The 25048-nt window shown below is 35.1% G+C and overlaps 1 protein-coding gene across 4 annotated transcripts in view; it reads right to left on the bottom strand.

Moving 5' to 3' along the window:
- Window positions 1-25048, bottom strand: part of LRRIQ3 (leucine rich repeats and IQ motif containing 3) — a 196135-nt gene that overhangs the window by 140355 nt on the left and 30732 nt on the right. For all 4 annotated transcript variants that reach the window (XM_020877711.2, XM_020877712.2, XM_070467927.1 and 1 more), the window contains exon 4: window positions 13185-13318. In XM_020877711.2, coding sequence (XP_020733370.1) covers window positions 13185-13318 — 134 coding nt within the window. The remainder of the gene's footprint in view (window positions 1-13184; window positions 13319-25048) is intronic.

Raw genomic sequence — 25048 nt, 5'->3', positions numbered from 1 at the left:
TTGATAAAGGAGAAACCAATCCCTAGATGCATAAAGCCAGCAAATTTTAAGCTGTATAATAAAAATAAAGTGATTTTTAGAATTGTCAAAGTAAACATCTTCAGAAAAATATCAGAAATACCTTAGATTTAAAAGTAGTAAGAGGGAAAAGAAAGATAATCTGTAAAGGAAAAAGTAGCCTGATAGTTTACTTTTCAACAGCAACAATGAAAGCCAAAAATAGTGAAAATATATTCAGTGAGCTAAAAGAAAATATCTATCAGCCTAAAATTAGAATTCTCAAAAGTATATATCAAGTTTCATAGAGGGAAATAATTCCCCTATCTCCATTCTTTTATTTTGTTTTAGTCTATAATTTTAGAGTGATTAAATAATGTTTAGTGATGGTCAGCTATACTTTCATCTCTAGAATAAAACACTAAATATCTCACTTTAGAATAAAATTAGGAGAGTTTAACTGATTCTAAACAGGGATTTAATAAATGTTCCTATTTGTGCAGCACTGGTTCCTAGCATCTTTAAATTTTAATTATGCCTGTGTTTTGCAATATGAATCACAGCTTTACTTTTGGACTTCTGATATAGTCAGGACAGGCTATAGCAGAGGTCGGCAAATTTTCCCTTTAAGAGCCAAATACAGATAGTAAATATTTTAGGTTTGGGGCCACTACAGTCGGTATCTTAACTATTCAGATTTTCTATTATAGATTAAAAGCACATTGACAGACAATATATAAAAGAATGGGTGTGACTGTGTTCCAATACAATTTATTTACAAAATCAGGCTGCCATTCTAGGGACCATAGTTTTCCGATCTCTAGTTGTAGACTTCTAAGATCTGCAAAGTCAGTTATACATACCTATTTGCTTCTTCTTTGGCAAAATTTTGTGGCCGTCTTTCTCTTTGCACTTCTCTTGCCCTTCACCTTTCTAAATCCTCACATTATCAGTTAAATGGGATTTAGAGAGTAAGTAGAGGCAAACTGAAGGGCCAGCACAAAATTAATTTTCAAAGTATGTGTTTTAAAGGAAAACTTCTACAATTTTATTTAGGAATGCACTGCACATACAAATCAATTTAGGAAAAACTGACATTTTTATTACACTGATTCATTCAATGTCTTATATTTATTTCCATCTTGTTCTATCAGTAACGTTTGGTAGGTTTCTTTCTAGAGATAACTCACATCTTGCCTTTCGTGTATCCTTAGTACCTGGTTTATGACAGCTATAGAAGTGTACTGCTCAGATCTCCTTGAAGAAGACCCACTACCAGGAGCACAGCTGACTGACAGCCCCAGCTCTTGCCTTTTTTTTTTTGGTCCATCACTACACTTTTGCCAAGGCTATTCCCAGTCATCAATTGAGGAATTGTAATATAACTGGCCCATTTCTGCCTGATGAAGGATTCCTCCAATGGTCAAGCTTTGTTCAGGGATCCCCCACTGGTCTGGCCTAGATTTTTTCAGAGCTGTATTGCTTGCTGAATTCTTTCTGCCCAAGAAAGAATTCATTGTCTCTCTCCCGTCACAGATTAGCATAAAAGAATGAATATGTTTCCCTGACTATTCCCACTTCCTCTTCTTTTGTTTGTCAAAGGTATTACTCCCAATAAATTTCTTGTACACCTAATCTTGTTTATGTGTCTGCCTCTTGAAGATCAATACAACAAGTAGTGGAGTTTTTATAAATGGTAGATTTTAATTTCATTTTCAAGTTGGTGATTGGTACAATATATCTAAATAATATTGATTTTTGTATTTTCATTAGCTTTCACATTCAAAATCATAACAGCTATAAGAAATAATTTCATTTCTTCCTATCTTCTTTTATTTTTTTTATTTTCCTTACTTTGTTCCACTAGCAATAATCACAGAATAGTTCCACTTAGTTCCAGAGCAATACTAAACAAAAGTGCTAACAGCTGACACCCTTTTTGTTTTTCCTTAATCTCAGGGGAATAATTCCAAGATGTCACTAAGTATTAATAAATGTGTTAAAATATATGTATTATTAAGAAAGTTTCCTTTTAATCCTAGATTGCTAAAAGTGTTCTTTTTTAACCTTAAATAAGTGCTGAATTTTATATTTTTTATGTAGACATTAAGATGATTGTATTCAGGCAGTCCTCACTTTACACATAACTACATTAATGAATTCCTGTGCATACCAGAACTATACCGTCATTTTGCACAGTTCTACTGCATATTATTTTTTCTATTTCTGAGTAACAAATTGCACAAACTGTGAGTAGTCTGAGTTCTTTCTTATCTGGAAGCTTAGGGGAAAACATCTGCTTCTAAGCTTATTCAAGTAGTTGGTAGAATCCAGTTTATTGTGTAGGACGTATATCCCCATTTTCTTGCTGGTTGTTGGTGGAGGGTTACTCCTAGCTCATAAAGTCACTCTCAGGTCATTTGAATGTGGTCCACTCTACCTTTAACACAGCAACTGTACATCAAATCGTACTTGAGTTTCAGTTTCTCTGATATCCTGTTCTGCTATCAGTCAGAAAACACTGTTTTTAAAGAGGTAATTTGATTAGGTTAAACAAACTCAGAAAATCTATCTTAAGGTCAACTTATTAGTAAAGAACCTTAATGACATCTGCAAAATACCATCTGCCATGCAATATAACATGATCATGGGAGTAAAACCAGGGAACAAAGATGACATGGGCCATTTTGGAATTCTGACTATCACAAATCAGATGAGATAAAATCTCAGTTACTTTAGAAGCTTGAAAAATGAGAGTACATTCAAAGTACACACAAATTTAAGTTAATGTGATAACAAAGTGAGAAACACTGAGGTTCTTTTCCCTCCCTCATATTCTATTAATGTGACTGGTTTCCTAATGTTAAACTAACTTTTTATTCTTGGAATAAACCTATGTTGGCTATAGGATGTTAACCAATTTGCATACCTCTATATATAATTTTTTAATACTTTACTTACAATTTTTACATGTGCATACATAAGACAGCCTGAAGTTTTCTTTCTTATAATGTTCCTGTCAGATTTTGCCTTAAAAGTTATGCTGATCTCTCAAAACATGAAAATTGTTCTCTTCTACTCTTTGGAAATTTTGGTTTAAGATGGTGTTAAACATTCCTTAAATGTCCAGATAATTCACCAGTAACCTAGAACTGAAGTGTCTTTGTGGGAAGGATTTTAATAATGGATTCAATTCTTTTAATGTATGAATGGCTATTCAGCATTGTGATTTCTTCTGTCAGACTGAAAATTGCGTTTCTTCAAAGAGTATGTCCATTTCACATAAATTATCAAATTATTTGGCATAAAGTTATTCACTGTATTCCCTTTAATTTCTGTGGACCTGCAGCAATGTTGTTTTTTCAATCCTTATCATGGTAAATTTAAATTTTCCTTCTGACTCTTTGTTATAGCAGTCATGCTAGAGCTTTATCAATGTATTACTCTGAAAATAACCAATTCTTTGTTTTATTGATTTTTCTGCACATTTTCTTATGTTCTTTGCATACTTGTTTTATATTTCATCAGTTTTTGATACTATTTTTAATATTCCTTCCCTTTTATTCTCTTTGGGTATAAATTTTGCTACTTTTCTATCTTCATGAGACAGATGCTTTAGTCACTTGGTTGCAACCCCATAGACTATAGCCCTCCAGGCTCCTCTGTCCATGGGATTTCCCAGGCAAGCATACTTGAGTGGGTTGCCATTTCCATTATCAGATCTTCCTGATCCAGGGATCAAACCAGTGTCTCCTGTGTCTCCTGCATTGGTAAGCAGATTCTTTACCACTGAGTCACCTTGAAAGTCCCAGATCCTTGATGTGCCAACACTTTTTCCTTTCTTATATATGCATTTAGAGCTGCTAGGCAATAATTACACCTTTTGCATTCAAATACACTCTGACAAAAACTGGTAAATACCTTCCAATTCAAATATTTCCTCTTAGCCTTTGTCAAAGAAGCCAAATTTCTTTGTCAAAGAAACTCAAAGTTCTCCAAGTCAGGCTTCAACAGTACATAAACCATGAACTTCCAGATGCTCAAGTTGGATTTAGAAAAGGCAGAGGAACCAGAGATTAAATTGCCAACAATCTGTTGGATCAGAGAAGAAGCAAGAGAATTCCAGAAGAACATCTACTTCTGCTTTATTGACTATGCCAAAGCCTTTGACTGTGTGGATCACAACAAAACTGGAAAATTCTTAAAGAGATGGGATTACCAGACTGCCTGACCTGCCTCTTGAGAAATCTGTATGAAGGTCAGGAAGCAACAGTTAGAACTGGACAGGGAACAACAGACTGGTTCCAAATCAGGAAAGGAGTACATCAAGGCTCTATATTCTCACCCTGCTTAGTTAACTTATATGCAGAGTACATCATGAGAAACACTGGGCTGGATGAAACATAAGCTGGAATCAAGATTGCTGGGAGAAATATCAATAACCTCAGATATGCTGATGACAACACCCTTATGGCAAGAAGCGAAGAAGAACTAAAGAGCCTCTTGATGAAAGTGAAAGAGGAGAGTGAAAAAGTTGGCTTAAAACTCAGCATTCAGAAAACTAAGAGTATGGAATCTGGTCCCATCACTTCATGGCAAATAGATGGACAAACAGTGGAAACAGTGACAGACTTTATTTTTGGGGGCTCCCAAATCACTGCAGATGGTGACTGCAGCCATGAAATTAAAGGACACTTCTTCGAAGAAAAGTTATGATCAACCTAGATAGCATATTATGAAGCAGAGACATTACTTTGCCAACTAAGGTCTGTCTAGTCAAAGCTATGGTTTTCCAGTAGTCACGTAAGGATGTGAGAGTTGGACTATAAAGAAAGTTGAGTGCCGAAGAATTGATGCTTAAGAATTGTGGTGTTGGAGAAGACTCTTGAGAGTCACTTGGACTGCAAGGAGATCCAACCAGTCCATCCTAAAGGAAATCAGTCCTGAATATTCATTGGAAGGACTGATGCTGAAGCTGAAACTCCAATACTTTGGCCACCTGATGCTAACAGCTGACCCATTTGAAAAGACCCTGATCCTGGGAAAGGTTGAAGGCAGGAGGAAAAGGGACAACAGAGGATGAGATGGTTGAATGGCATCACTGACTCAATGGACATGAGCTTGAGTAAATTCTGGGAATTGGTGACAGATAGGGAGGCCTGGTGGGCTACAGTCTATGGGGTCGCAAAGAGTCAGACATGCCTGAGCAACTGAACTGAACTGAAAGAAGCCAAATTTCATACAGATGGCAAAGTGGTCAGATAAAACATCTGATTTCATAGCAATCCTTTTTGTTCAGTGAGCCCACATTACAAACTGTGGCCATATACTGGCCAAGGAATGTAAGAGGAAATGCTCTATTCCCAATTAGGCTGACTAAAGTTGCTGCTTTAGTGCGGTGATGTGACCATTCTGCCACTCAGTACTGCATGATCCTTCCACAATGCAGCCAGATAAAACAGTTGGAACTTTGGCAGTCATTTCAGCACACAAGTGTACTCAAGATAGAACACGTAAATAGGAAGATACACTAGAAGCTAAAAGAAACTTGGGTCCTGATTTAGTGGAATCACAGTTCTATACTTCAACACTTGATAGTGATGTTTCCTAATGCCCATTTGACTTCACACTCCAGGATGTCTGGCTCTAGGTGAGTGATCACACCATCATGGTTTTCTGGGTCATTAAGACGTTTTTTGTACAGTACTGCTGTGTATTCTTGCCACCTCTCCTTAATATCTTCTATTTCTGTTAGGTCCTTACCATTTCTGTCCTTTATTGTGCCCATTTTGCATGAATTGTTCCCTTGGCTTCTCTAGTTTTCTTGCAGAGAATTCTAGTCTTGTTCACTTAGGAAGGCTTTTTTAGTTCTCCTTGCTATTCTTTGGAACTCTCCATTCAGATGGGTATATCTTTCCTTTTCTCCTTTGTTTTACACTTCTCTTCTTAGCTATTTTTAAATTGAAGAAAGTAGGGAAAACCACTAGGCCATTCTAGTATGGCTTACATCAAATACCGTATGCTTATCAGTGGAAGTTACAAATAGATTCAAGGGATTAGATCTGATAGAGTGCCTGAAGAATTATGGATGGAGGTTCATAACATTGTTCAGGAGGTGGTGATCAAAACCATCCCCTAGAAAAGGAAATGCAATAAGACAAAATGGTTATCTGCAGAGGCAAAACTATGGAGACAGTAAAAAAAATGAATGGTTACCAGGGTTAGAGAGGCAGGTAGAGGTGACTAAGGAGAAAACTGAGGATTTTATGGGGCAGTAAAGGTAAATAATGTGATTCCATAATGATGGATATATGTCATTGTACATTGGTCCAAACTCACAGAATATTCCATAAAAAAGTTTTCCGTAATGTAAACTGTAGACTTTGGGTGACTGTGGTATTTCAATATAAGTTCATCAATTAAAAAAAAAATGTACTGCTCTGATGGGGAATGGTTATAATGGGGGAGACTATACATGAATAGGGGCTGGGAGTATAATGGAAATCTCTGTACGTTCTACTTAATTTTCCTGTGTAACTGAAGTTGCTCTAAAATAAAATCCCATTTTAAAAAAGAAATTAAAAATTTTCAAAAATTATAAAAACATGCAAGGCCACATAAACTAGAATTGGACTAATTTAGAAATGCAATAAAAGGACTCAGAATAAGACATTTAAAACTCATTTAAATAAATGCTAACCTAAAAGAAGCATAATTATAATGAACAGAACAAAAAATACCCTAAGAGAAAGAGAAGAGAAAACTAAGATTTTTTAAAATTAAAAATAAAATCATTAGATAAGGAACTAATACACTATGATTGCACTATATGCCCATTCAACAATTATTTTAAATGTATATATGATATACATGTGTGTGTGTTAGTCACTCAGTCATGTCCAACTCTTTGACCCCATGGACTATAGCCCACCAGGCTCCTTTGTCCAGGGGATTTTCCAGGCAAGAATACTAGAGTGCATTGCCATTTCCTTCTTCAATACACACAGTACACACACACACACACAAACACACACACATATGGAGCTTCCCAAGTGACTCAATAGTAAAAAATCTGCTTTTCAATGCAGATGTGAATTTACCCATGGGTTGGGAAAACCCCCTGGAGAAGGAAATGGCAACCCACTCTAGTATCCTTGCCTGGGGAATCCCATGGATAGCCAGGTGGGTTACGGTCCACAGGGTTGCAAAGAGTTGGACATGACTTAGTTACTAAATAACAACACATAAAAACTATATATGTATATGTGTGTGTGTGTGTGTGTGGATATGTATATGTGTGAGAGTGAAAGTCACTAATTCATGTCTGACTCTTGCGACCCCATGAACTATGCCCCACCAGGCTCCTCTGTCCATGGAATTTTCCAGGCAAGAATACTGGAGTGAGTTGCCACTTCCTCTCCAATACATATTATGTATGTATATATCTCCAATCTAAAAACAAAAAAAAAGTCCTGCAACACATTTTACTTATATTTCTTGATAGTACTTCATGTAAAGTAATACTGAAACTATTTTATTAGGATTCTGCTAATCAGTAACATTACTGATAACATTGGCAATCAGAATTTGCATGGTGCAAGAAGGGAAAGATAATGTGGAAAGAAGACTGCAGTGAAGAACCTTCTGTGTTGAAAGAGCATTAGAGATATCAACATGAATTTATTGTTGAAAAATCTACTTTCTATTCTGTCTATTGAAATAGCCTAAGAACCATGATACACCAGTAGCCATGAACACATTTATTGCCCACTCTTTCACTCCTAAATTCCATTCCCTTCTAAAAATACTAGGGATCTTTGGAAAATAGCTGTTTCTGGGGCTTCAGAAAGAAGCGATAAAAGGGAACAAAATCTGGCCTATGTTAAACTGACAACATTTGGAGATTGAACATACACAGTTTCATCTCTTTATAACTGACCAAAAATGTCCAGAATAGCATAGCTCTCTGCCATTGGATACAAATCCCAATCTCTCAGCCAACTTTGAATTCTTAATTCTTCATCCATAAGAAAGAAAATAAAGGACAAACTCAAAAGCTCTGCTGTATTAAATGATATAAAATAGATTAAACTACCTAACATAGTACTTTGCATATAACACACATTCAAGAAATGTTTGTTTCTTACTTTAACCATTCTTTTACTTTCTTTACATCCCATTGACCCAACTAATAATCCTCCTTGTGACCTCACTGTAGCTGACCTTACTTAAGTTTAGGAGGCTGCAAATCTGATCATAATATTTCATTCAAAAATAAAAGTATGCCTTCCTTCTACCATATCATTTGTGTTAGAATAATACCACTTCAAAAGATAAATGGCATTAATCATAATGATTTTCCAAATTTAAGCAGCATATGCTATTTCAAGGCAGCATATATAATTTCAACCTGTTTAAGTGAACAAATTTCAAGCAAAGTACAAAATATATGGGCCTAGGGATACATTTCTCACAGCTCAAAATAGACATACAAGAGGACTAATCACTGGACCTGTAAGGTATAGGAAACCACAGGTACCTCTCAGGGGAGCTCTGCATGTTTTTCAGTTGTTTCCATTTTTGTTTTCCCATAGATTAATCCAGAAATACTTTTCTAAGCTCTTTTCTAGCTTCCACAATCTCTCCATTTACTAATATATTCATCAATTCAGCAAATATTTTTTGAGCATCTGATGTGTTGCACATTCTACTATATATAGATACAGGGTGTGTAACATATTTGTAGATATAAGATATAGATAATTATACAGACAACTTCAATAGAGTATTGCAAATGTTGATAATTAAAGTATGTGATGTACATTGTAGAGGCCAATATCCCAATAGTTTGCCCTAAGCAAATTAGGAGCAACCAGAGGATTTTAAATTGGCGAGTAAGATTTGATTTATAATTTTGAAAGATTACTCTGTGAATGCTGTAGTAAATTTAATTGAAAGGGGGCAAGAAATTCAAGGAAAGATTGTTTCCCATGCAAACAAATAACGCCTAGAACATGAGGTAGAACAACAACAATAATGATTTAAAAAATATCAGCTATTAAGAATGGAATATTCACATTTGCCAGATACTATGTGGGTCATATTCATGACCTCAATTCTCACAAGCAAGTAGAAAATTAAGTACTGCTATTAGCCCCTGCTCTCTACCATTTATTAGTAAGATATCAGGAAACTCAGACCCAGAGTAGTTAAGTAATACACCTAGTGGAACAGTATTTTAAAAAGGAAAAGAATTAAAATCCCTCTGTCTTGAAGCACTGATATATTTTTACTATTGACATATCTCCCTACAAAGCTTATTCAGACTCTCTTCTTGCCTGCTGAATTTTCAGATTGTTTCCATGTACAAGGATATTATCTCATGGTACATGAATATCAAAGGAAACCTTGATTCTAAGAGAGAAAAACTCAATCTCAGGGGCATAAATTAAAGACAAATCCATTTAATTAGATGTTTATTTCACATAAAATACAGTTTAACTGAAACATATGAGATAGAAAAAATATTCTAACTAAATATATATGTGTTAGCAACTGCCTGATTCTTTTCACATCTTTTACTCCAAATCACTTTAATTTTCTCCATTCATAAGCCCAGTCTCTCTCACAGTTTGGCCTTTGTTAGACAAGTATATGGAATCTCATCTTCAGAAGTTGCAGGCACTGTATTGTGTTCAGTTTTGTCTTTCATACTCTATCAGGACTATTGCCAACTATGATGTAGTACATGCAGGCTAACACAAGACAACACCATCTCGGTCTTACCACAGAATGTTGAATATCATTTCAGTGAAACTTCCTAATCTTTCTTTCTCAAGGAATGTCTGTTTCCCAACTCCAGATCTATTTAATCCTACCTGTATTTCAGGGTCCTGTTCTATTTCTATCTTATGAACTCTACCATTTAGCATCTGAAAATAAGCATTAAGAGAAAATTCATTTCTTTTCTCATGTGTTTTTGTTTTGCATGACTAACACAAATACACTGATGACAGAGCATCCTATCTTCCCTCTCCAGGTACAATGTTGAGAGAGTCTTATAGGAAAACTTTTTCCTATATTTGTAAAATGTCTGCTAGTGAAAAAGGATGCATGGAACAAAGAGAGAGGAAAAAGTATTAATCAAAGGATAATGTAGATTAAGGTGGTAGCAGATCTTTTGGCAAAACCATCTTCATATCCAAACAAAATATAAAATTCTCATATATTCATGGTTTGCACTTTTTTCTTATATTGTACATGGCTTATATTTCTATTATGTCACATTACATAGAGAAATTTAATTTAAATTTTCTACTAATGCTTTTAAGTTTAATTTAAAACACTATCAGAATTATTCAATAATAATAATTATGATTAGTTATTTATATGGCCATTTTAAAAGAAAAAAGATAATCAAATTTTTATTATACTAAATATTATAGTATTATAGAGTCTGTGATGTTTTTCTCAAAATTAAATAGTTTGTAAAGTACCAGTTGGACAGGGAATTTAAATATTCATATTATTACAGAAATGACCTTTGTCAATGATCTTTTAATATCTATATTAAACATTAAACTATTTTTATTAATAATTAAAATCAATTAAAATTAATTAATTCATGTTAATTATATTAATTAAAATTAATTAATATTAAAACAATATCCATTTATGATTAAAACTCTCCAGAAAGCAGGACTAGAAGGAACATACCTCAACATAATAAAAGCTATATATGACAAACCCACAGCAAGCATTACCCTCAATGGTGAAAAATTGAAAGCATTTCCCCTAAAATCAGGAACAAGACAAGGGTGCCCACTCTCACCACTCCTATTCAACATAGTTTTGGAAGTGTTGGCCACAGCAATCAGGGCAGAAAAAGAAGTAAAAGGAATCCAGATAGGAAAAGAAGAAGTGAAACTCTCGCTGTTTGCAGATTACATGATCATCTACATAGAAAACCCTAAAGACTCTACCAGAAAATTACTAGAGATAATCAACGAATATAATAAAGTTGCAGGATATAAAATTAACACACAGAAATTTCTTGCATTCTTATACACTAACAATGAGAAAACAGAAAGAGAAATTAAGGAAACAATACCATTCATCATTGCAACAAAAAGAATAAAATACTTAGGAGTATATCTACTTAAAGAAACAAAAGACTTATACATAGAAAGCTGTAAATCACTGATGAAAGAAATCAAAGAGGACACAAACAGATGGAGAAATATACCGTGTTCATGGATTGGAAGAATCAATATTGTCAAAATGGCTATACTACCCAAAGGAATCTATAGATTCAATGCAATCTCTATCAAGCTACCAATGGTATTTTTCACAGAACTAGAACAAATAATTTCACAATTTGTATGGAAATACAAAAAACATCGAATAGCCAAAGTAATCTTGAGAAAGAAGAATGGAACTGGAGGAATCAACCTGCCTGACTTCAGACTATACTACAAAGCCACAGTCATCAAGACAGTATGGTACTGGCACAAAGACAGAAATATAGATCAATGGAACAGAATAGAAAGCCCAGAGATAAATCCACGAACCTATGGTCACCTTATCTTCGACAAAGGAGGCAAGGATATACAATGGAAAAAAGACAACCTCTTTAACAAGCGGTGCTGGGAAAAACTAGTCAACCACTCGTAAAAGAATGAAACTAGAACACTTTCTAACACCATACACAAAAATAAACTCAAAATGGATTAAAGTTCTAAATGTAAGACCAGAAACTATAAAACTCCTAGAGGAGAACATAGGCAAAACACTCTCTGATATAAATCACAGCAGGATCCTCTATGACCCACCTCCAAGAATATTAGAAACAAAAGCAAAAATAAACAAATGGGACCTAATGAAACTTAAAAGCTTTTGCACAACAAAGGAAACTGTAAGCAACATGAAGAGAGAGCATTCAGAATGGGAGAAAATAATAGCAAATGAAGCAACAGACAAAGGATTAGTCTCAAAAATATACAAGCAACTCCTCCAGCTCAACTCCAGAAAAATAAATGACCCAATCAAAAAATGGGCCAAAGAACTAAACAGACATTTCTCCAAGGAAGACATACAGATGGCTAACAAACACATGAAAAGATGCTCAACATCACTCATTATCACAGAAATGCAAATCAAAACCACAATGAGGTACCATTAAATGCCAGTCAGGATGGCTGCTATCCAAAAGTCTACAAGCAATAAATGCTGGAGAGGGTGTGGAGAAAAGGGAACCCTCTTACACTGTTGGTGGGAATGCAAACTAGTACAGCCGCTATGGAAAACAGTGTGGAGATTTCTTAAAAAACTGGAAATAGAACTGCCATATGACCCAGCAATCCCACTTCTGGGCATACACACCAAGGAAACCAGATCTGAAAGAGACACATGCACCCCAATGTTCATCGCAGCACTGTTTATAATAGCCAGGACATGGACGCAACCTAGATGCACATCAGCAGACGAATGGATAAGGAAGCTGTGGTACATATACACCATGGAATATTACTCAGCCATCAAAAAGAATTCATTTGAATCAGTTCTAATGAGATGGATGAAACTGGAGCCCATTATACAGAGTGAAGTAAGCCAGAAAGATAAAGACCATTACAGCATACTAACAGATATATATGGAATTTATAAAGATGGTAATGATAACCCTATATGCAAACGTATAGAACAGACTTTTGGACTCTGTGGGAGAAGGCGAGGGTGGGATGTTTCAAGAGAACAGCATTGAAACATGTATATTATTTAGGGTGAAACAGATCACCAGCCCAGGTTGGATGCATGAGACAAGTGCTCAGAACTGGTGCACTGGGAAGACCCAGAGGGATCGGGCGGAGAGGGAGATGGGAGGGGGGATCGGGATGGGGAACACATGTAAATCCATGGCTGATTCATGTCAATGTATGGCAAAAACCACTAAAATATTGTAAAGTAATTAGCCTCCAACTAATAAAAAAAAATTAATGAAGCCTATTTAAATATAGATGTGCTATTAATAAATGATATTTTGAATGAGTTAAAAAATTCATATTATTACAGAAATGACCTTTGTCAATGATCTTTTAATATCTATATTAAATATTAAATTATTTTTATTAATAATTAATATTAATTAATATTAAAACAATATTAATAATAGTGAATAAAATAAAACATACCTCATTTTTTTCCTAACTAAGAAACCACGTGTCCATCTTTGAATAATCAAAACTGGTGAGTTATGAGCCAGAATTTCATTAATTTTTGAAATAATGTATTTGATATTATCAATTTCATCTTCATAGGTTGAGCCCTGTATAAAGAAAATTACTTAAAATTCATATTTCATGAAAGTATTTCCAATAGATATTTTAACTTGCTAGTCTGATGGTATAAACTATTAAAACATTCACAGGTGTCTTACACACATAATACTTAAGTAACATATACATTTTTCAAATCTATTTTTATTAGCTCATAAGATCAATAATTAGTAGCACAAAATAATTTCAAATCTTTACCCAAATTCAAGATCAATGAAGATAACTTTTTCCATTCTAGATTCTTCTATCTGCTATCATAGGTATAAAATTTTTCCCATAATCATGTTGATCTCTGAAAGGTAGGAGCATAAATAGATATCCAAAGACCTTTAAAAGTATTCTGTGAATCATCATAGATGAAACTGATGTATGTTGCATTTATAAAACAACTTGCAGTAGTTCAAAATTTTGTTGAATCTTAACTAGATACTTTACAGGAAGACAGTAGATTCCCTGCGGGAAAGATTTCTATATTATCTTTAAAGAAATTATCTCTAAGATATGCGGTCCTATATATTTTTAAATTTTGGAACCACAGACTCCCTATATCCTCATAAATATATAATAATGAAATATAACTATGAAAAACTTTGAAATATTGTGAGAATTACCAGAACATAACACAGAGACATGAAGTGAGTAAATGCTGGCCACCCCTAAAAATAGCACTTACTACTTTTTCCATGCAGTGTGGCCACCAATTTCAATTTGTGACAATAAAACACAATAAAATGAGATATGCCTATAAACTCAACTTGCCCAAATATGAATCCTCTTCCTTAACTTGCTTTCTCACACGCTCTTAGTGAATGGTGGTACTGACCATACAAACCTAATCCAGAAACCCTGAACCATCCCAGGCTCTCTTTTTCTCTTACTTCTTTACATCCAAATGTTGCTAGCTCCAGTATATTCTACGTTCAAAATATCTGCTCTCTCTCTCTCTTCTTCTGTTCTCCATCATTGCTTTTTTGAATCTCTTTATCACTTCTCTAACCTAGTAAAAATGTCCTGATAGCATAAATAATCCATATTCCCTACTCCTTCCAAATCATAATATGCACTAATGCAGTATGACTTTCAAAATGCAAAACTGATCATATGGCATTTTTGCTTAATATATTTCGCTGATTTAGCATTGAAATATTAGTTACAAATTTCCTGACTTGGCATACAAAATCCTTGATCTAGTCCCTTCTTACCTTCACAGTATTGCCTTCCTTCACACTAAATATAATACCTTCCATTCTGGAAAAATCCAACCACTTATATTTCTGAAAATGGCCTGAAAAACCTCCATGCTTTTTGCATGTCATTCCCGTTTCTTGACTGCACTTCTCAATTTCTTGTCTCATTATCTTAGTCTTTTGCTGACTCAGTCCTTTCCTCCAAGAAGACTTTCTTGACATTGATCTGAGTTTAATACCTTTCTACAATATTATCCTGTGTTATTTGTTACACTTGGCAATGTTGAATTTTACGTAAGCCCTGTAAAACAGCCTTGTTTTTCAGGGATCCTGGAAAACAATGAAGGTTAAGAAACCTCCTTATCCCTTTGTTTCAGGAAAATTTAATACAAAGAAGAATTCTTCCATCATATTACTTAGGTTATACCTATGGATGTCCCTCTTGTTCATCTTTGACAAGGCCCTGACACACATTCTCTATATCCCCACTCTTTGCCTATTAAAAATTAGTGGAACTACTTTGTTTACACTGAGCAGTTTGAAAAAAATGCCTTCTGAGTAAGACTCTCTCCTAGTAGCCTGAACTTTGCCCCACCTTCTGCCTGAGCCAGCACTTAACCCCTCCTTAATAGTTTATCATGAAATGGATTCCTCTCAGGGTAAAATGTCAGGCTCTTTGTGAGCCCATGGACAAGAAGATTCCCTGCCCAGCTCCTCTGTCCATGGAATTCTCCAGGCAAGGGTACTGGAGTGGGTTGCCATTTCCTTCTCCAGGGGATCTTCCCCACCCAGGGATTGAACCTTGGTCTCCTGCATTGCAGGCAGATTCTTTACCAACTGAGCCCCTAGGGAAGGTGAAAAATTTTCTGCTCTATTGTCAGATCATGCCACTTCCCCTCACCTTACTTTTTTGTTGTTCAGTCACTCAGTCATGTCAGACTCTTTGTGACCCTATGGACTGCAGCACACCAGTCTTCCCTGTCCTTCACTATCTCCCAGAGTTTGCTCAAACTCATGTCCATTGAGTCAATGATGCCATTCAACCATCTCATCTTCCGTCACCCCTTTCTCCTCCTGCCCTCAATCTTTCCTAGCATCAGGGTCTTTCCATTCTACTTAGCCACACCATTTCTTTCTAGCCTTAATCCCTCCTCTAAAAGAAAACTTCTTTTCAGCCTTTAAGGCACAATATCACCTTTAAGATGCTACAGACCTTAACAGACGCATTCTCCTTATTGCAATAATATTCATTTGCCTATTGCAATAGCCCTTATCCCTCCCTTGAGACAATCCTTTTGAAAAAGTCTCTTCTTAAGTCCTTATTTGTTATTTTATTTGATAAGCTTATGCTATAAAGCAATTATTGGTTTTTCTTTCACACTGCAACATAAACTCACCACGTGTAACACTTCTTTCTTTACGCTGAATCTCTATGAGTAAGTAAGCTATCTAGTCTGTAACTGGCATTCAAGTATCAGTTGACTATTAAATCACTAAGTAACAGACACTTGCACACTGTCATACTGGTCTCCAAGCTTGCTGTGACAATGTCAACCTATTCTTATAACTTAACTCTTACTTGGCTATAGTAACATACTAATTATTCTACCTTTTGGATTTTTATTTTTCAGTCTATTTTCCTGTTTCTTCTTTTTCTATAACTATTTAAATAGAGTATAATGTAGGTTTGCTTCTTTTTTCACTTCTCTTTGCTAAGTTTCTTTGAATGATCACCTTCCTTGCCATATCTTACTATTTCACATATGCTGATTATCCTATATATCTCCTGGCAAGAATTATCTCTTAGATTACAAACCTATAAAATTAACTTCTAGTTTCATTTGTCTACTTATACGTCAAAAACTGAAATAATTCTTCCCATTTGAAAACACCCACAATCTATACTTCACACCACATTACAGATAGAATCATTAAAATTATTTTCCACCTTGTCAACAAAATAAACTTTGTCTCTCCTCCTTTCCATCTACTGAATCACTTAGTTCTATCAAAAACATCTCTCTTCAATCTGTTCCCTATAATCTATATGTACTACCAATTTATTAAATCAGCTCTAATAAACTAGGGTCCAAACAATAGACATTCCTCTAATTTCCCTACATTCAATTTCCCTCCACTCCAAAATTACAGAATATAGGACTTTTTTTCTAAAATGAAAATCATGTCATCTAAAATCCTTAAATATTTCCCCCAAATCTTACAACATACTGTGCTATATTCTTAGTATTACATGTAACTCCCTTTGCTCTATTAACCCTATTTTTGATTCCAGCATCATTTGTCATGCCCAAGCATGCCTTCTAAACCCCAAGAACACTAAATCACTTGTCACTTAACTGCATTTAACATCACCTCTGTGGCTTTGCCATGCTTTTTACTCTACTTCAACATTCCACAATTGCCAACACCTCCACCTACTTGACTTCTTATATACAAAAAAACTCATCTGAAGTATAAATACTTTTTATTTTTCTTTTTCCCATGACAATAGGTATGAAATTAAAAATTTTAAATAAAATATACATAGATCTTTCACAGATTTTGTCCCATATTCAGAACTATACTTTTTCTCATTATTTCTTGGATTACTGCTGCTGCTGTTCAGTTGCTAAATTGTGTACAACTCTGCAACTCCATGGACTGCAGCATGTTAGGCTCCCCAGTACTCCACTATCTCCTGGAGTTTTCTCAAATTCATGTTTATTGAGCCTAGATGATATCTAACAGTCTTATCTTCTGCCACCCCCTTCTTTTTTTCCTTCAATCTTTCCCAGCATCAGGGTCTTTTCTAATGAATCAGCTCTTTACATCAGGTGGCCAAAATTTTGGACCTTCAGCTCCAGCACCAATCCTTCCAATGAATATTCAAGGTGGGTTTTCTTTAGGATTGACTGATTTGATCTTCTTGAAGTTCAAGGGACTCTCAAGAGTCTTCTCCAAAAAAAAAAAAAAAAAAGTCTTCTCCAGCACCACACATCAACATTCTTTGCCACTCAGCCTAAATTTACAGTCCAAATCTCACATCCATACACAACTACTGGAAAAACCATAGCTTTGATTATATGGATCTTTGTCAGCAAAAGAATGTCTCTGATTTTTTAATAATGCTTTCTAGGTTTGTCATATCTCTCCTTCCAAGGAGCAAGCATGTTTTAAATTCATGGTTACAGTCACCATTTGCAGTGATTTTGGAGCCCAAGAAAATAAAATCTTTTACTGCTTCCACTTTCTCCCCATCTATTTACCATGAAGTGATTGGACTGGATGCCATGATCTTAGAGTTTTGAACATTGAGTTTCAAGCCAGTTTTTTCACTCTTCTCTTTCACACTCATCATTCAGGTCCTTTAGTTCCTCCTCACTTTCTGCCATTAGAGTGGTTATCATCTGTATATCTAAAGTTGTTAGTATTTCTCCTGGTGATCTTGATTCCAGCTTGTGATTTATCCGCCTTGGCATTTCACATGATGCATTCTGCATACAAGTTAAATAAGCCAAGTGACAATATACAGCCTTGTGGCATTCCTTTCCCAATTTTGAACCAGTCAGTTATTCATGTCAAGTTCTAAATGCTGCTTGTTGACCCACACAGAGGTTTCTATAGAGATAGGTAAGGTGGTCTGGTATTCCCATCGCTTTGGTTAGTGCTTCTCCTTAATTTTCTTTATTTTCTCTACTCTAATTCCTATTCATGTATAGTAGGTATTCTAGAACTCACCTCGATATTTTACATTTTTTTTCTCATCATTTCTCAATTTGGTGAAGCCATGATGTCAAAGGTTAGCTTTCTTATACTGAGGTTTTTTAATAGCTTGTCAACTACTTCAGTTATGTGGCTGAGCCTAAGCTCCTTTCTGAAACTCCTGTCTGCCCTATTACAGATGAGTCCTTCCACAAACTATAATAGTTTGCTATTATAACCCTGCCTGTATGAGGGCCTCTCCATGAAATGTATCCTCTGATTTCTAGCAAAAGATCCCATCTAGCAAAAGATTTCTAGCAAAAGATAGTCTACTATCAACCGTGACAAATAGGGAGATCTGCAGAATCTCCTTTAGCTCCTGTCATTTTGTTTTATGTGTCAGGAAGAATAGCTCAAAGTCAGGCTGACCCATTCCCTACCTTTGAATCAGTCATATCTTCATTATATCAAAGGTTCTTCATTATGTATAAAAGTACCTCTATGATACAATCTATTATTTAATTCTTATCCTTTACTGGTTTCTAGTAAAGATGTGATTTCCTCCAATCTTCATGGAGTTTTTTGTTCATTGCATTTGAGCTCATGGTATGTGTATATGTGCATGTGTGTTTAGAATAACAAAGTATGCCACCTCAAATATGCTCTGTATATTGATTATTGAGTAATAGGCATTTGAAAAACAGCAAATGCAGGGAGAGTCACTCTCTGAACTTCCTTTATCTATCTAAAGACAGATTCCCCCAAAGGCATTCAATTGTCATATTTTATCAACCAGGAAAGGAGTCGTATCACAAGAAAGGAGATTAGAAGGTGATTAGAAGGGGAGAAAATTAGAAGACATCACAACCAAATGAATTTGGTCACAAATTCCCATCTATTCTTCTAGAGACACATTTGTCTTTCTTAAAAATAATTTACTGTCTCATAAGAGGCCTATACCCTCCCTCCCTTTCCCCCTATTTAGATGGTATTAAGAACGAATTCCCATCTCAAGGAGATACTCAGTTCTCCCTGAGAATTTTCTCAGTACACATGAGATATAAATGTTAATAAGCTTCTGTTTGTTTTTCTCTTTTTAACCTGTCTTATATTACAGGGTCTCAGCCAAGAGCTCAGAAGGGTAGAGGGAAAATTGTTTTTCCTCCTCTAGTTTGAAAGTGAGGAAGAATAATACAGGAAAGAATTTAGGTGGCTAGGTTTAAGTGATCCTGGTCAGACTCTGCAGTTCTCACCAGCAGAGAACCATCAAGCTCACATTGCAGTTTACAGCAGAGTCTTTCTTCCCTCCAAGGTATGGATAATCCCTCTCTTTCAAGCAATAAAGAGAATAATCAGCTGTGGGTGGGATAGGAGTCTCTGCCAAAAAACAAGTAACCTCTAGAAAATAGTCAAGATTTATGATGTCCCAAAACAATTATGCTGTAAAATGCCAATAAAGATATCACCTACTGATACTGGAGGGAATTTTACTCAGTGCTCTTTGGTAACATAAATGGGAGGAAAATCCAAGGAAGAGGGTACGTATGTCTATGTGTGCTTGATTCACTTTGAGGTATAGCAGAAACTACCACAACATTATAAAGCAACTACACTCCACATTAAAAAAAAAAAAAAAACATCATTGCAAACTTGTACAAATGCCATAAACCATTTGATAGCTGAGGACAAATGGATGTATCTTCTAAGGGAAAGTAATGCATATTTCCTCTACTATATTAGTGATGACTCTAAAGAAAAACTGCCTGGGTTTAAATTCCATTTCTACCACTTGCTAACTATGCAGTCTAGGGTAAGTAACCCATCTGTCCCCTATTAATCATCCATAAAATAGATAAAACTTTATTAGGGTTTTGTGAGAAAATATTTGTAAAGCACATAGAACAGTGCTAAAACATTTCAAGCATCCAAATAAGGTCATCTGTCAACAGCTTAAGGACTTATGTATACCTTATCCTATTTGATACTTAACAAATTAGTACAGGAATTTACTAAGCAATTGGTTTAAACATAACAAAATTGAGAAATTAACTGTAAACTAATGTTTTCAACCCAATAAAATGAATACAGAATTACAGTAAAAGCTTGCCAAAGGACAACACACATTAACAGAAAATATTATCAAGAATCAACAAAACATATGATAATGAAATATCTGTATTCTCCCACTTGCCATTGTAATCTTGGAATGAAAAAGTGGCTACTGCAAATCCTTGCATAGAGCATAACAAGGCATTTCTAAGAAAGGTAAGAATTTTGTAAACATGATTCATATGGAAGATAGTATTCTGTGTTCTAACATGAAGTGTAGCTAAAAAAAACAAATTTTCAAACTACATTCTTTTCAGATTGTATATATTACACAAAGAGATTTCCAATTAATCTGATATTATTCTAAATACACCTGTACTTATTTTTTCTTCCTTTTCCCCATTTTTATTTCTTTCATATGTATCTATTCCCTATACTCTTTTAAAGTTCTATTTGTAATTTTTCCATCAGAATTTACTGACTTGACACATTCATCTCAGCCTAACTGAAAAATGTAAATCATGCTACTCCCAGAAGTATCTATTTCACATAGAATAAACACATGGAGTATTCACCTTTTTATTCCATCTGTATATTCACTTTAACATTCACATGAAATGGTGAATATCTCCGAAACTCCCCACAAAGGCTAGAAAGATTTTATATTATTTTAAATCAACATTTCGAAGGATCAGTGGTAAACACTTTGGGAACAAGCTTTAGACAGTTCACCAATTAAAATATTTCACCTGAACTAAGTAACATTAAATAACAACAACAACAACAAATTTAGAACCATAATAATAAAACACGAAAATTTTTAGGACAGATGAAAGTACAAGAATAAAAAATTTTAAACAAATTTCCACCACCTATTATCATTCTTCCCCCCATCCTGAACCCGCCCCCCCCCACCTCCCTCCCTACCCCATCCCTCTGGGTCATCCCAGTGCACCAGCCCCGAGCACCCTGTCCCATGCATCGAAACTGGACTGGCAATCCATTTCACATATAACAATATACATGGCTCAATGCCACTCTCCCAAATCATTCCACCCTCGCCCTCACCCCCAGAGTCCAAAAGACTGTTCTATACATCTGTGTCTCTTGCTGTCTCGCATATAGGGTTATCGTTACTCTTTCTAAATTCCATATATATGCGTTAGTATACTGTACTGATGTTTTTCCTACTCGCTTACTTCACTCTGTATAATAGGCTCCAGTTTCATCCACCTCATCAGAACTGATTCAAATGTATTCTTTTTAATGGCTGAGTAGTATTTCATTGTGTATATGTACTACAACTTTCTTATCCATTTGTATGGTGATGGACATCTAGGTTGCCTCCATGTCCTGGCTATTATAAACAGTGCTGTGATGAACATTGGGGTGCACGTGTCTCTTTCAGATCTGGTTTCCTCAGTGTGTATGCCCAGAAGTGGGATTGCTGGGTTATATGGCAGTTCTATTTCCAGTTTTTTAAGAAATCTCCACACTGTTTTCCATAGCGGCTGTACTAGTTTGCATTCCCACCAACAGAGGGTTCCCTTTCCTCCACACCCTCTCCAGCATTTATTGCTTGTAGACTCTTGGATAGCAGCCATCCTGACTGGCATGTAATGGTACCTCACTGTGGTTTTGATTTGCACTTCTCTGATAATGAGTGATGTTGAGCATCTTTTCATGTGTTTGTTAGCCATCTGTATGTCTTCCTTGGAGAAATGTCTGTTTAGTTCTTTGGCCCATTTTTTGATTGGGTCATTTATTTTTCTGGAGTTGAGCTGCAGGAGTTGCTTGTATATTTTTGAGGTTAATCCTTTGTCAGTTCATTCATTTGCTATTATTTTCTCCCATTCTGAATGCTCTCTTTTCACGTTGCTTACAGTTTCCTTTGTTGTGCAAAAGCTTTTAAGTTTCATTAGGTCCCATTTGTTTATTTTTGCTTTTATTTCCAATATTCTGGGAGGTGGGTCATAGAGGATCCTGTTGTGATTTATATCAAAGAGTGTTTTGCCTATGTTTTCCTCTAAGAGTTTTATAGTTTCTGGTCTTATGTTTAGATCTTTAATCCATTTTGAATTTATTTTTGTGTATGGCGTTAGAAAGTGTTCTAGTTTCATTCTTTTACAAGCAGTTGACCAGTTTTCCCAGCACCACTTTTTAAAGAGATTGTCTTCTCCATTGTATATTCTTGCCTCCTTTGTCAAAGAAAAGGTGTCCATAGGTATGTGGATTTATCTCTGGGCTTTCTATTTTGTTCCATTGATCTATATTTCTGTCTTTGTTCCAGGATCATAATGTCTTGATGATTGTGGCTTTGTAGTAGAGCCTGAAGTCAGGTGGGTTGATTCCTCCAGTTTCATTCTTTTTTCTTAAGATTCCTTGGCTATTGGAGGATTTTTGTATTTCCATACAAATTGTGAAATCATTTGTTCTAGTTCTGTGAAAAATACTGTTGGTCGTTGATAAGGGTTGCATTCAATCTATAGATTGCTTTGGGTGGTATACTCATTTTCACTATATTGATTCTTCCAATCCATGAACATGGTATATTTCTCCATCTATTTGTGTCCTCTTTCTTTCATTGGTATTTTATAGTTTTATATATATAGGTCTTTTGTTTCTTTGGGTAGATATATTCCTAAGTATTTTTTTCTTTTTATTTCAATGTGAATGGAATTGTTTCCTTAATTTCTCTTTCTGTTTTCTCATTGTTAGTGTATAGGAATGCAAGGGATTTCTGTGTGTTAATTTTATATCCTGTAACTTTACTATATTCAATTGATTAGCTCTAGTAATTTTCTGGTGGAGTCTTTTGGGTTTTCTATGTAGAGGAACATGTTATCTGCAAACAGTAAAAGTTTTACTTCTTTTCCAATCTGGATTCCTTTTATTTCTTTTTCTGCTCTGATTGCTGTGGCCAAAACTTACAAAACTATGTTGAATAGTGGTGGTGAGAGTGGGCACCCTTGTCTTGTTCCTGACTTTAGAGGAAATACTTTCAATTTTTCATCATTGAGGATAATGTTTGCTGTGGGTTTGTCATATATAGCTTTTATTATGTTGAGGTATGTTCCTTCTATTCCTGCTTTCTGGAGGGTTTTTATCATAAATGGATGGTGAATCATCTATTGAGATAATCAAATGGTTTTATCTTTCAATTTGTTAATGTGGTGTATTACATTGATTGATTTGCGGATATTGAAGAATCCTTGCATCCCTGGGATAAAGCCCATTTGGTCATGATGTATGATCTTTTTAATAAGTTGTTGGATTCTGTTTGCTAGAATTTTGTTAAGGATTTTTGCATCTATGTTCATCAGTGATATTGGCCTGTAGTTTTCTTTTTTTGTGGCATCTTCGTCTGGTTTTGGTATTAGGGTGATGGTGGCCTCAATAGAATGAGTTTGGAAGCTTACCTTACTCAGCAATTTTCGGGAAGAGTTTGAGTAGGATAGGTGTTAACTCTTCTCTAAATTTTTGGTAGAATTCAGCTGTGAAGGCGTCTGGTCCTGGGCTTTTGTTTGTTGGAAGATTTCTGATTACAGTTTCAATTTCCATGCTTTGATAGATCTGTTAAGATTTTTTTTTTTCTTCCTAATTCAGTTTTGGAAAGTTTTGAAGAATTTGTCCCTTTCATCCAAGTTGTCCATTTTATTGGCATATAGATGCTGATAGTAGTCTCTTATGATCTTTTGTATTTCTGTGCTGTCTGTTGTGATTTGTCAATTTCCATTTCTAATTTCATTGATTTGATTCTTCTCCCTTTGTTTCTTGATGAGTCTGGCTAATGGTTTGTCTATTTTATCTTCTCAAAGAACCAGCTTTTGGCTTTGTTGATTTTTGCTATGGTCTTTTTTCTTTCTTTTACATTTATTTCTGCCCTAATTTTTAACATTTCTTTCCGTCTACTAACCCTGGGGTTCTTCATTTTTTCCTTTCTAGTTGCTTTAGGTGTAGAGTTAGGTTATTTAGTTGACTTTTTTCTTGTTTCTTGAGGTAAGCCTGTATGCTATGAATCTTCCCCTTAGCACTGTTTTTACAGTGTCCCATAGGTTTGGGATTATTGTGTTTTCATTTTCATTCGTTTCTATGCATATTTTGATTTCTTTTTTATTTCTTCTGTGATTTGTTGGTTATTCAGCAGCATGTTGCTCAGCCTCCATATGTTGGAATTTTTAATAGCTTTTCTCCTGTAATTGACCTCTAAACTTACTGCACTGCGGTCAGAGAAGATGCTTGGAATGATTTTTGTTTTTTTTTAAATTTACCAAGGCTATATTTATGGCCCAGGATGTGATCTATCCTTGAGAAGATTCCATGTACACTTCAGAAAAAGGTGAAAAATCATTGTTTAGGGGTGAAATGTCCTATAGATATCATTTAGTTCTAACTGGTCTATTTTATCATTTAAAGTTTGTGTTTTCTTATTAATTTTCTGTTTCATTCATCTATCCATAGGTGTGAATGGGGTATTAAAGTCTCCCACTATTATTGTGTTATTGTTAATTTCCCCTTTCATATTTGTTAGCATTTGCCTTACATATTGTGGTGCTCCTATATTGGGTGCATATATAAGATTTTTATATCTTCTTCTTGGATTGATCCTTTGATTATTATGCAGTGTCCTTGTCTCTTTTCACAGCTTTTATTTAAAAGTCTATTTTATCTGATATGAGTATTGCTACTCTCACTTTCTTTTGGTCTCTATTTGTGTGGAGTATCTTTCTCGAGCCCTTCACTTTCAGTCTGTATGTGTCCCTTGTTTTGAGATGTGTCTCT

Source organism: Odocoileus virginianus, chromosome 5, assembly GCF_023699985.2.
Source record: "Odocoileus virginianus isolate 20LAN1187 ecotype Illinois chromosome 5, Ovbor_1.2, whole genome shotgun sequence".
NCBI lineage: Eukaryota > Metazoa > Chordata > Mammalia > Artiodactyla > Cervidae > Odocoileus > Odocoileus virginianus.
The sequence above is the reverse complement of the archived record's forward strand: the minus strand, read 5'-3'. Positions and strand labels throughout refer to the sequence as shown.